Consider the following 11,392-nt stretch of genomic DNA (forward strand, 5'->3'; position numbering starts at 1 on the left):
TTGCCAGTAGACAGTCACCCCTTGCAAAGCTGCTTTTGTGCCAGGTAGCATGCCTGCTTCTGTGGGCCTCCAGGTAGAGCATCTGACAGAGTCACACGGTCTCCAAAGGCCAATCCCTGGAAGCAGCGTGTGCCCTCTCTCATCAGGATTTATTGACAAACTCCCTATGGAAGCAAGCCTGACGTATCTGCCAGGGCCAGCCAGGGATGAACAGGGTGGGGAGGGGGCTTGGGACACAGGTCCTTTCAGTCCTGGCCCTGCTGGCTGGTGGCTGGGGCAGGGGAAGAGCAATCCAGGACACACAACATACAACATGCAATGTCACTCTTTATTAAGAAAGCAAACAGCAATCATAAGTGGGGAAAATACACACTAGTCAACTGGCCCTTTGGGTGGGTGCTTATGTTACCTGGTCTACAAATGAACTTTGGCTTCTTGGTCAGCCAGGCCCCCAACCCCAGTCATGCATGTGGCTTTAGGTTGGTGCAAAGAGAAACAAAGACGGTGTGGATGAAGACAAAGACCACTTCCAAGGGCTCCTTTTAGGGGATTTCTCTGAAGGCCTCCTGTGGGATCTTGCCCTCAGTCTGGAGGAAGTAAAGGGAAGGAATTGGGACCTCAGAAGAGCCGGATGCCCTGAGTTCCATCCCCCATCCACCCAGCCTCTGCCTTCCTGGCCTTCCTGAAGGCCCAGGTACATCCATATTTTACCCACATGATTCCCAGACTTCACCTGGAGCATAGTGAAGACCTGACCAGCCCTGGTGTAGTTCCACTCGTTGTCCTCAAGGCACCTGGGGTGGGAGAAAAACAGGTGATCTCCATTACTACAACAGGACAGACCCTGCAATGCCACCACTTAACCTATGCTACTTTTTTCGTCTGACACATGTACCAGCATGAACATTGTTGTGATGATGAACAAGGACCTAGAGTAAACCAAAACACCTTTCACTACCACTTGTGCCCACTAGAATTCAAAGCAGAAAAATAGAGGTGTTCAAATCAACACAGGAGCTTAATACATATCGATAAAGAAACATGCTCAAGAAAACACAAACGGAAATTTTAAAAAATACAAATATCCAGTAATTTTTATTGAGACATAATGCATATTCACCATTTTAAAGTGTATGAGAGGAGATAAAAAAGTTCATGGAAAAATGGAATTGAAAGATAAAAATAAAAAATATAAACTTTATTCCTCAACAAAAGCTCCGTTGAGTTTACAACTCTTTTGTGATACCAGCCTTTTGGTTCATCCCTAAAGAACTGAGGGTCCTGGGAATTTAACCACGTCAATACAGTCATTTTTACATTATTAATTGAAGAGAAATCAGTGCCCTTTAAAGATTTTTTAAAATTAGGAAACAAAAAGAAGTCAGAAGGGGCCAAGTCAGAACCGTAAGGTGAATACCTAATGATTTCCCATTGAAACCCTCCCCAGATTGCCCCTGTTTGATCAGAGCAATGAGCAGAAATGTTGTGGTGGTGGAGAAGGACCCTCTGCTGAAGCTTTCCTGGGTTTTTTTTTTTTTTTTTTTTTGTAAAACTCTGGCTAACTTGCTCCAAACACTCTCATAATAAGCAGATGTTATGGTTCTTTGGCCCTCCAGAAAGTCAACCAGCAAAATGCCTTCGGCATCCCAAAAAACTGCTGGCATAATCTTTGCTCTTGACTGGTACATTTTTGCTTTGATTGGACGACTTGTTCCTCTAGGTAACCATTGCTTTGTTTGTGCTTTGTCTTCAAGATTGTACTGGTATTGCCATGTTTCATCTCCTGTTGCAATTCTTTTTATTGTTATAAGTCCTTCATATATTCTGGATAGTAGATCTTATCAGACATGAGATTTGCAAATATTTTCTCCCAGTGTGTGGGTTTTATTCTTACTTTCTTGATAGTGTCCTTGGGTGCACAAAACCTTTTAATTTTAATGAAGTCCAATTTAGCTATATTTTCTTTGGTTACTTGTTTTTTTGGTGTCATATATAAGAAAACATTGCCTAGTTCAAGGTCATGAAGATATACACCTATGTCTTTTCAGAGCTTTATAGTTTTAGCTGTTACTTTTATTTATTTACTTTTTCTAAATGAATATCACAATTTAATTAATTAATTAATTAATTAATATTATTTTTTTACATTCTAAGATGTGGTTGTGGAGCAGTTGGGGGGTGGAAAGAGAGGACGGGGGAGAGAGATAGGGTGGGAGGAGGAGAATTGAGTGGGCATCGTAGCTGAGGCTTCTGGCAGCAGCTCTGTCACAGCTGGGCTGGATGGGAACTTCTGAGGGTGTGTGGCTGAGGCCCTCAGCCCCCAAATTCCAAGTCTTGGGAACCCAGGGCACTTCTGACAGCAGCCTGGTAGTCGTTGCTGGGCTGGACGAAGATATTGGGGGAGCATGGGTGAGGCCCTCGGCCCCCACTGTTCTGCTTAAGAGCCTGGGGCACTTCTGGCAGCAGCATGTTGGTCATCCCTGGGCTGGACGTGGACGTCAGGGGGGTGAGGCTGAGGCCCTCAGAGCCCCCCCCTAACTTGGGAGTCTGGGGGCATCCGGTCCTTCTGTTTTGTATGTGTTCTTTGGTGGTGTTAGAACTTTACTGGTTAATATCAGAACTTTGGCTCTGATCTGTGGGTTTTTTGTTTTTTCTTTCAGTTCTGTGTTGGCTTATTCGCTATTTCCACCACTTAAACTCTGCCCTGGGACTAATTTGCTGTTCTTTGGTTACTTCTAAAATGGGGGAACGACTTGTGGGAACCAGCACTTGAGCCCTGTGGCTGAACTAAATTGCTGCTTTGCTGCTGATTTCCTTGGAAGGCTTTTTGTGCAGCTCAGGTTTTTTACCTGTTACTTTTAGATCTTGATCCATTTTGAGTCAATTTTTTGTATATGGTATGTGGCAGGGGTCAAGGTTCACTCTTTTGCTTGTGGATGTTCAGTTGTCCCAGCCCTGTTTGTTGAACAGACTATTTTTTCTCCATTAAATTTTTTTGGTACCTGGTTGAAAATTAATTGACCATAAATGTCACAGTTTATTTCTGGACTTTCAGTTCTGTCGCATTAATCTCTGCATCTATCCAAATGTTGGTACCATGCAGTCTTTATTTATTTTTTTGTAAGAACTCACTGAATATATTATGTACGGGAAAACAGATATACCCTTTTTTTCAATTTTATTTATATTTATTTTTGTGAGGTACAGTGTGTTGTTTCAATACGTGCATGTACTACACAATGATTCATTTACGGTAGATAGTGTAGTTTTGTCCCCATTAGTTCACCCCTCCTCCTACTCCCCATCTACCTCTGGTAACCCTTATTCTACTCTCTACATTTTAAAAAATATACACTAAGATTAACATCCTTATTGCAAAAAGAACTCTTAAAAGTGAATTAGAAAAATCTAAGCAGAGATTTGGTGAAGGACATGAGCAGATAAATCACACACCCTAAAGAAACACATATGGTTAATAAGTATGTTATAAAATCGGGTTGTGCGTGGGGATGGGGCTGGCCTGGCCCCCGTCTTAGGACCCCAGGTGTCGGCTGGCTCAGACGCTTGCCAGGATGTAGGGTGGGGGCTAGGCTAAGGCCCACAGGCCCCATCTCAGCACCCACCTGCAGTCTAGATTACAGTAGCTTTGTAATAAATTTTGAAACAGAGAAATGTGAGTTCACCATCTTTGTTCTCTTTCAAGATTGTTTTGACTATCCTAAGTCTACTGCTTTTCCATACAAAGTTTAGGATCACCTTGTCAATTTCAAGAATGAAGCCAGTTGGGATTTTGCTAGGAATAGTGTTAAGTCTGTGGACCACTTTGAGTGGTATTGCCATCTTAATACTAAAGTCTTCCAATCCATGAACATGGGGGTATTTGTCCATTTTTCTTAGGTCTTTTAAAATTTATTTCAGAAATGTTTTACAGATTTCAAAATATAAGTTTTGCACTTCTCTAGATACATTCTTTCTTAAGTATTTATTATTCTTTTTGATACTATTATAAATGAAATTGTATACTTAATTTACTTTTTGGATTGCTCAATGCAAGTGCAAAGAAATGCAAAGATTTTTGTATATTGATCTTATATCCTGAAATGCTTGCTGAATCTGTCACTTCTAATAGTTTCTCAGTGGATTCCTAAGGATTTTTCATGTACAAGATTGTGTCAGCTGAATATTGTACTGTTTTAAAAATTCTTTACAAATACCAGTATAAATTCAGGATATCCTTTTATGAACCAACTTTATTTGGGAAGCAAAATATCCAAATACTTATTTTTCCAAGTTGCCTGCAAGTTCCTATTATTTACTCCGCCAATATCCCAGCTCATTGCATTCCTGCGAAAACCCAGCACTCACTTCTGAGACCACGCAAGTTTCATCCCAGACTGCATGGAGAAAGCCTGCACCATTTCCTGCTGCTCCTGGGAGAGAGTGGGCATTGAGCTAGAGCAGGGTGTGGCCACAGGAATGGAGAAGGAACTCTGGATCTCATTGGGGCTGGCATTCCTCACAATCAGATCATCGTTTGTGATGTAGAGACTAGAGGAAAAATGAGCCATCAGACAACTGAAGAGGTGGACAATCCCCAATGATGATCCTGTACCCACTGCTGCTTAGTATGCAGATTCCTTCCATACCTCGATTGTGCCTGCCTCACAGTTTTCCTGGCTGGTACACTCTACTCCTTCCACAGGGCCCACTTTTTGGGCCCAGCTTAACTAGAATTGTAGATTTAACTCCAATGCATTTACCCTGCATAACAGCCCAATGAAGAGAACACTATTAGTCCCATTTTCAAAGGAAGACACTGAGTCAGAGACAGGTCATATGACTAGAAAAATGTCACACAGCTAATAAGTGTGGGAGTCAGGAAGAGAAAACGTGCTCCGACTCCAGAGCCCATGCTCTTAACCACTAACCTAGACTGCTCCTCCTAGGCTCTACCTGTTGGCTTTCCACAACATTGAGAATACCCAGGGACTACACCACCACATTCCCATGATACCAGCCTCAGGCTGGGATGGGTGTTCCCACCCACAACACAGCACTTACCTGGAATTGCTGCCAGGGATAGTGATGAAGATCCGGGTGAAGGCACGAACAGAACCCTTGGACTTTCCTTCCACTTCAAGGACGATAAACAATATCCCTTTAGAGCTGCACATGCTCTACATACTCACACAACATTCCCCAGTCAGCATCTTACTTGACACTCACTCTGAAGGGGGCAAGACTGAGACAATTGTTCACTTGGAGTCAACGGGGCATGGCAGGAATGGGGAGGCAACAATGGGAACAATCTGCTCCCTGTGATAGGGCCCCTAACATATGCAGGGGGCCCTGTGACAACCACTTCACAAGTTCACTTCATTCCTGTTTCACAGTAGCACAAGAGATAGGCATTATTAGCACATTGTGTAGACGAGGAATCTGAGCTGTTAGGTAACCAAACCAAGTTTGCAGAGTAAGGACCTGAGATTAGAGGCATTGAACTCCACAGCCCGTGTCCTAATGCCTGAGCAGTGTGGGGCAGACAGGTGTGCATCCAGGTCAGACCAGGAAGGTTCAAGGACAGACTGGGGGCAGGAGAACACACAAGGCTGAACAGGAAGGGAAGCAGCAGAATCAGGGAACCTGGGAGAACTCTGAGAGGGAGTCCAGCCAGGGGGAGGGAGCAGTGGGGACTGTGGAGAGAGTACTCTACACTCACTCACCTTCCTTGAACACCCCGTTGACAGAAAAGCAGAGCATCGTATCCTGAAAGGGAAGAACTCGGTAGCTCAGGATCCTCCTTAACTTCCTACCACCTCCTTCTCTCTGGTGCTGCCTGAGGGAGGAAGCAGGTGCTCACCGTCTGGATGCACATGTCCACCATGAAGGAGCTGAGGTCATGCTGAGTTTTGGGCAACACACTGAGGGAGTTCACGACGTCACGTTTTGTGTGCTTCAGCAGCCGCCTCCGCAGGTCTGTAGAAGGGGGCAGAAGAGGAGATCTGGGCCTGCCACACCCTGGCCTTTGGCCCCTGATTGTCCCCTTCACTCCCCGCCCTTACCCTGCCCTTCACACACTTACAGGGGTCCTTCAGCTTCTTCATATTCCTGTTATCCTTGAAGTACTTGTACAAGCTACCCCTAGAAGAAAAAGAGGAGCAGGATGTGGTCAGCCAGTGCGGGTATTTTCAGGAGCTGGCCTGTGTCTGCTGGGGAGCCACATGGGCCCAGAACAGAGTCTGAGCTGTGGTACTCACGGGGCTGGGTGTTTGAGATTGAAGGAAATGGTCAGAGAGAAGCAGGCCTCATCGTGGTAAGCTGCAAGGAGATCCTTTCGATCACCAGAGTCATAGATCAAGTAATACCTGAAGGGGAGCAATGAGGACAGGCTATTCCTGTGGTCTTGGCCCCAAATGAGGTTTGACAACTCCTGTTAGCAGACTTGTGCTTGGGTGGCCCAGCCTGTCCCAGCCTTCCCATTATTTGTGGTCTCAGGGGTACTTACTGCTCCAGGAACTTCAGGACTAGACTCTTTAGGGTTTCAGATCCTTTATAGTTTTCCTGGAATCAAAAGACAATTTGGATTTATGTGGTTGACAAAGCCTCCCTTTCAACACCCCAGATCTTGCTTGGTCCTTTTTCCTCACCGTACAAGGCTTTATTAACTCAGGGATGTCAGAGTCAATGATAATTGGCGTGTATAGGTCTTGGCCATCCTGGAGAAGGAAAGAGGAAGTCAGCAGTGGGGACTAGGGAGGTGGTACTGGATGACCAGTGAGGTGAACAGGCCCAGTGGGAACAACAGTCAGAGGCCAAGTGTGAAGGGCCCTGGGAATTCTATGGGTGAGATTACTGTGGGCATCTTCATCATGGTGTTATGGCAATCTCCACTATTATATGCAACTTTTGGGTGTGTGTGTATAGTTTTCCCAGGGAGAATAGTAATGCTTTTGTCAGGAGTCCATGTCCTTTAAAATGGAAGCATGTCACCTAGGCCAGACCCAAAGTGCCTGAAGGCAGGTGTGGAGATCACATATGTGTGTAAGAGGAGACAGTGATGAAGGGAAGGGAGGTACGTACCAGGCGTAACAACTTGGGGAAATAATCCTGGATGGCACTGTCCAAAACCAAAAGATAGAGGGAAGTGACTGACAGATCAGAGTTGCACAGCTCCTCTTCCTCCCCTCTCCCCTTCTGTCTTTCACTCAGTTTCCTCCCTCCCCTTCCTCCTGGGTAGCTCCCACCTAGACTGCCCTGGCTTCCTCCTTCAGTGCCACAAGGAGGAGCATTTGGAGCCTGGGCTTCCTCCAAGTCCCCATGGAAGGCTCCGGAGGGAGCAAGTAATGGGGTGAGAGCCCAGGGCTCTGCTACTTCATGGGTGTCCAGGATTCTTCTGGGCCGGGCCTGGCCAAGACCAGTTCATTCCCCAGAGAGGGCCCAGATGCTGGGGCAGGAAGGGGAAGGCAGGGCCACAGATGCAGAAAGCAAGAGAGGGTGGTGGAGGGATAGACAGGGAGACACAGGAGAAGACAGGCAAAGGAGGAAAGGGGAGCAAAGCAAAGGGAAGGGAAAGGAGCTCTACCATGGTGGTGGGGACAGGGAGGAAGGAGGAAGACAATGCCCTTTCCCTCACCGGCCCCTGGCTGGTCCTGGGGCCTGAGGTAGGAGTGGTAAACATGCAGCTGTTGGGCTCGGCCCATTGGATGAAGGTTGAACTTTGTCAGCTGTGTGAGGAGTAGCCACAGGGATAGGAGACCTTCCCCAGAAGGAGTGAAGGATCACGTTCTATCTCAGAATGTGGTTGAGGTCTAGGGTCCCCTCTTACGATCACCACGTTTTCTCCTGATGGTCCCAGTGCACCTGCACCTGTCTGAGTTGGTGTCTTGCCTGAGCAATCTTACCCTTCACTGGTTACCCAGCGCTCCTCTGGAGGACCAAGCAGGATGATACGACGTGTGGATGGAAGGAGGGAGGGAAGGCTGGGCCCCTGAGAGGCCTGTCCTGCTGTCTCCTCAAACTTGTTTGCCCTCTGCCTTCCACTTCTGCCTTGAGAAGCCCTCTGCTCCCTGGCAGTGGATCACTTCTGTTCCCCTGACTTGGAAAACCCAAGCTTCTCCCTGAGGAGTGCCCAGTTTCTTGCTCTGGGCCAGAGGATCAGATGTCATGATGGCAGTCACCCAGGGCCTCAGTCCTAAGCATGGGGTAGGAAAGCCCCCGGATCAGCATGGGACAGGTAGGGGGACCTTTTTGGAGCAAGGGAAGGAGGGCCCATCTCAGCACAGGGCAGGGAAGCCCAGTCTCAGTATGGAGGCACCAGCATGTGGCTCAAGGCTGTACACGCCTGGTCCTGGTGAGGAGGAGGAGCCCTGCTTCCTGGAGCACACTCATGGAGGGCAGGCTGGATGAGGCTGGGTGCAGAGAGGCGGGAAACACACCCCAGACCAGGAGAAAAGGTGAGCAGGTCAGAGGAAGGAAAGGAGACCTCTAAGCACAGCTGAGGGACAGAGGGAGAGAGGACAGTGCAGGGCCTATGGTCTCCCAGAGGACCAGGGCTGCCTCCTCCTATAGACAGCACAGCAGGGGCAGCTCAGGCTCCCGGAGAGTGAAGGTCCCTAGGAAACATGACTGGCATTACCACTGACCTTACATAGGCAGAGCGGTCTGGGAAGGTTCTGCACAAGGGGTTCCCGTCCAGCCATAGCTCTTCCAGCTTTAGCCCTTTCACCTTGTCCAATTCCCACACTGACTTCAGCTGCAAAATATGGGAAGGAAACTGGAAAATATGTCCCAGGAAAAGAGAGACATCTGGGACCCTGGACCCTCAGCCCCCACTCTCACCCACAGGTACCTTTGCCTGCCTGTTGTCATCACCCCGATGTGGGCTACCAACCACCCTCTACTCCAATTTGATCTGGCTCCCTCTTTTCACCTCATTTTTGGAGAGGTTCAGGATCTTGACTGTGGGGGCCTTCTCTATAATGTCAGACAGGCCATCCAGCCGGTACAGTTTGTTGTTGCGCAAGTTTAAGGACAACAGCTTTTGGGGAAGAAGAGTCAGAGTAACAGTTACTTTCTAGGGCCTTGGAGACAAATATGCTCTCTACCCCATCTCTTTCACCCCTCCACCTAAATACCAGCACTGGGCCTAAGGCCTCACCTCAGGGAAATCCCTTTCAATGATCTGCAGGGTGGCAGCCATGCAGTTTCTTCGATTCAGGATTATGTCGATATCATGGCCCACCAAGTCTTTAGGAAAATGAGAGAAGGGAATTAGAAGGCTGAGAGGGGTCTGGCTGGACCAGCACCAGCACCAAACCCTCCCCAAGTTGCTATCCCTAAGTCTTCCTCCCAGGCAGACTCCTCTGACCTCACCCGCCCTAGAATTACTGCTGTCAGCCATACCTGGGTCAAAGCGCAGCTTCTGGAGGTCTAGAGCTTGCTGGTAGACATTATATCGTTTGTTCATAGTCAGCTGCAGAGACAAGGTGGACAGAGCAGCTCTGAGGCTGTGGTGCTAGTGGTGGGGACAGGGAGATCGGAAGGTGGAGGAAGAATAGGTGGGTCTCGGAAGTGGGCACACAACGTGCTTTGAGTCTGCATTACCTTTAGCTGCTCCATTTGTTCTGGCTTCAACTTATTCCACACAGAGTAGGGTACAGCAGAAGGACTGACAAAGACACATATCTGCAGGAAGGAGAGCAGGGTAAGCACCGGGACCTGTAATCCCAAAGATGATGACCAGCCACTGGCCAGTGCTCCTGCCCCAGGACTAGGTACATGGAACGCCCTCGGCACACACCTTTTGATTCTTCTCATCACAAATCTTGTAGCTGACATCCTTCAGTGCAGAAGCAGTACTAGCGTCCTGGACAAAGAACTGGGCCCGATTTTTGACATAGTGGAACTACAGGGAGTGTAGGCAAGAGCAATAGTGTCACAGGCCAACAGCCCTCGACGAGCCAGGCTTCTCCCCCTCCCCTGTGCCCACTCATCTGGCTTCACCACTGTCCTCTCTTACATCGACCGGGCTGAAGCGGACACTGCAGTGGCTCTGGATTGAATTCATTAGCCATGTCTTGTCATACTTTCTCCCATATGGAATCTAAGGGTGAAAAGAGGAATAGGAGGGAGAAGAGAGACAACATGGAATAAAGGATGGAAAACAGACTCAATCACGTGTTATTGTACAACCTTCTCCCTAGCTTTGAAGGACTTCTAAAGAAGGGACTGCCGATTTCTTATATTTGTGCCAAATATGGATTTCCTAATCCCCCTTCTTTTCATTCAGAAGTTCTCCTCCAAATAACCAACTGAAAGTGTTTAATGTGGTCTTTCTTCCAGAAGGTTTCAGAATACTCTACTTAATGCAAACCTTGCCATGACACTCACTGTGACCTTGAACCAGCTCTCCATGGTTTCATCTTGTGTGTTCTCCCACACTCCTGTCTTTGGAGGTTTTCTATCTCTCCACATAGTAATAAGCATGTGGTCCTCATTATGCCCTTCCGTGCTCCTCTTGTTGTTCTGCGTGCCATATGGAGTGCTGTGGGCAAGGGGAGAGATGGAGGGTGTCCATCAATGCTAAGAAAGTCTTCTATACACCGTCCCCTCACTGATAACCAGTTCTCCTGTTGGGATCTAAATATTGCACAGTATCCCATATATATATCCATCTAGTGGGTTTCAATTAAAAACAAAATAATTAAAAAAATAAAAAAGTAATTTAAAGAAAATTGCTCAAGCATTTTTCCAGTCCTAGCATGCTTCAGTTTTCCAGTCAGAGAAGAAAAAGAAGACTACAGAGAGTGAAAGATTTTTATAGTCCTGGCTGTTACATGCAAACCAGGCTGTTTGGTCACTTACTATCTTATGTGGTGGTACTTGTGGAAATCCCTCATCACCACGTTTCCATCGTCCTCCTGGAGGTGTGAAGGTGCAAGCTTCCACCCATCATGTTCATAACAAAGGTTCTTCTTGTCAAGGTTAACCTGGAAAGAACTCTTGTCTTCATTTCTTCCTTGACAAGCACTACCATTGTCCCTGTATTCTGAAATTGGGAACGGAAATACAAATTTGAAGACGTGTCAATGGTCCACTTACCATGTACCACATCATGGGCTAGCACCATGTTAGGGCAATCAAAGTGCCAACCTGCCCTGAGGGACCAATCATACAAATCCCAGAAAGCAAATTCCTCTGCCTGTCCAGATATGAGAGCCTCATCAAACAGGTAGCACAATCAGGGGAGAAAAACTGGAAAAGCAAGCAAGTATATTGAATCTTTTGAAAAATGGAGCAGGGTTTATAAAGAACTGACATTTGTGCATCCATTGGTTACACTGGACAAAAGCCAGACACCAGGAAGCTGTCCTAACCTTGCCTTTTCTCAGGC

At 47.1% G+C, this 11,392-nt stretch overlaps 1 protein-coding gene across 1 annotated transcript; it reads right to left on the minus strand.

Moving 5' to 3' along the window:
- Positions 1 to 542: 542 nt before the first annotated feature.
- LOC134368161 (nuclear RNA export factor 2-like) lies at positions 543 to 11,128 on the minus strand. Its single transcript, XM_063084706.1, has 21 exons — positions 11,101 to 11,128; positions 10,864 to 11,047; positions 10,390 to 10,543; positions 10,019 to 10,102; positions 9,800 to 9,904; positions 9,604 to 9,684; positions 9,403 to 9,472; positions 9,158 to 9,246; positions 8,930 to 9,037; positions 8,643 to 8,752; positions 7,081 to 7,117; positions 6,648 to 6,716; positions 6,506 to 6,561; positions 6,258 to 6,365; positions 6,083 to 6,141; positions 5,861 to 5,976; positions 5,724 to 5,766; positions 5,062 to 5,134; positions 4,366 to 4,548; positions 734 to 794; positions 543 to 587 (listed from the first exon to the last, which is right to left on the minus strand). The coding sequence occupies exons 1-21, from the start codon at positions 11,126 to 11,128 to the stop codon at positions 543 to 545; spliced, it is 1,863 nt and encodes a 620-aa protein (XP_062940776.1).
- Between the last annotated feature and the right edge of the window lie 264 nt (positions 11,129 to 11,392).

Source organism: Cynocephalus volans, chromosome X (assembly GCF_027409185.1).
Source record: "Cynocephalus volans isolate mCynVol1 chromosome X, mCynVol1.pri, whole genome shotgun sequence".
Taxonomy (NCBI): Eukaryota; Metazoa; Chordata; class Mammalia; order Dermoptera; family Cynocephalidae; genus Cynocephalus; species Cynocephalus volans.

Coding starts and splice junctions, on each gene's coding strand:
- LOC134368161 (XM_063084706.1), bottom strand. CDS start 11,128: ATGGTGCTAGCCCATGATGTGGTACATG. Junction 9,685..9,799: donor GTGATGAGAAGAATCAAAAG/GTGTGTGCCGAG, acceptor TCCTTCCTGCAG/ATATGTGTCTTTGTCAGTCC. Junction 8,753..8,929: donor TGAACCTCTCCAAAAATGAG/GTGAAAAGAGGG, acceptor CATATTTTGCAG/CTGAAGTCAGTGTGGGAATT.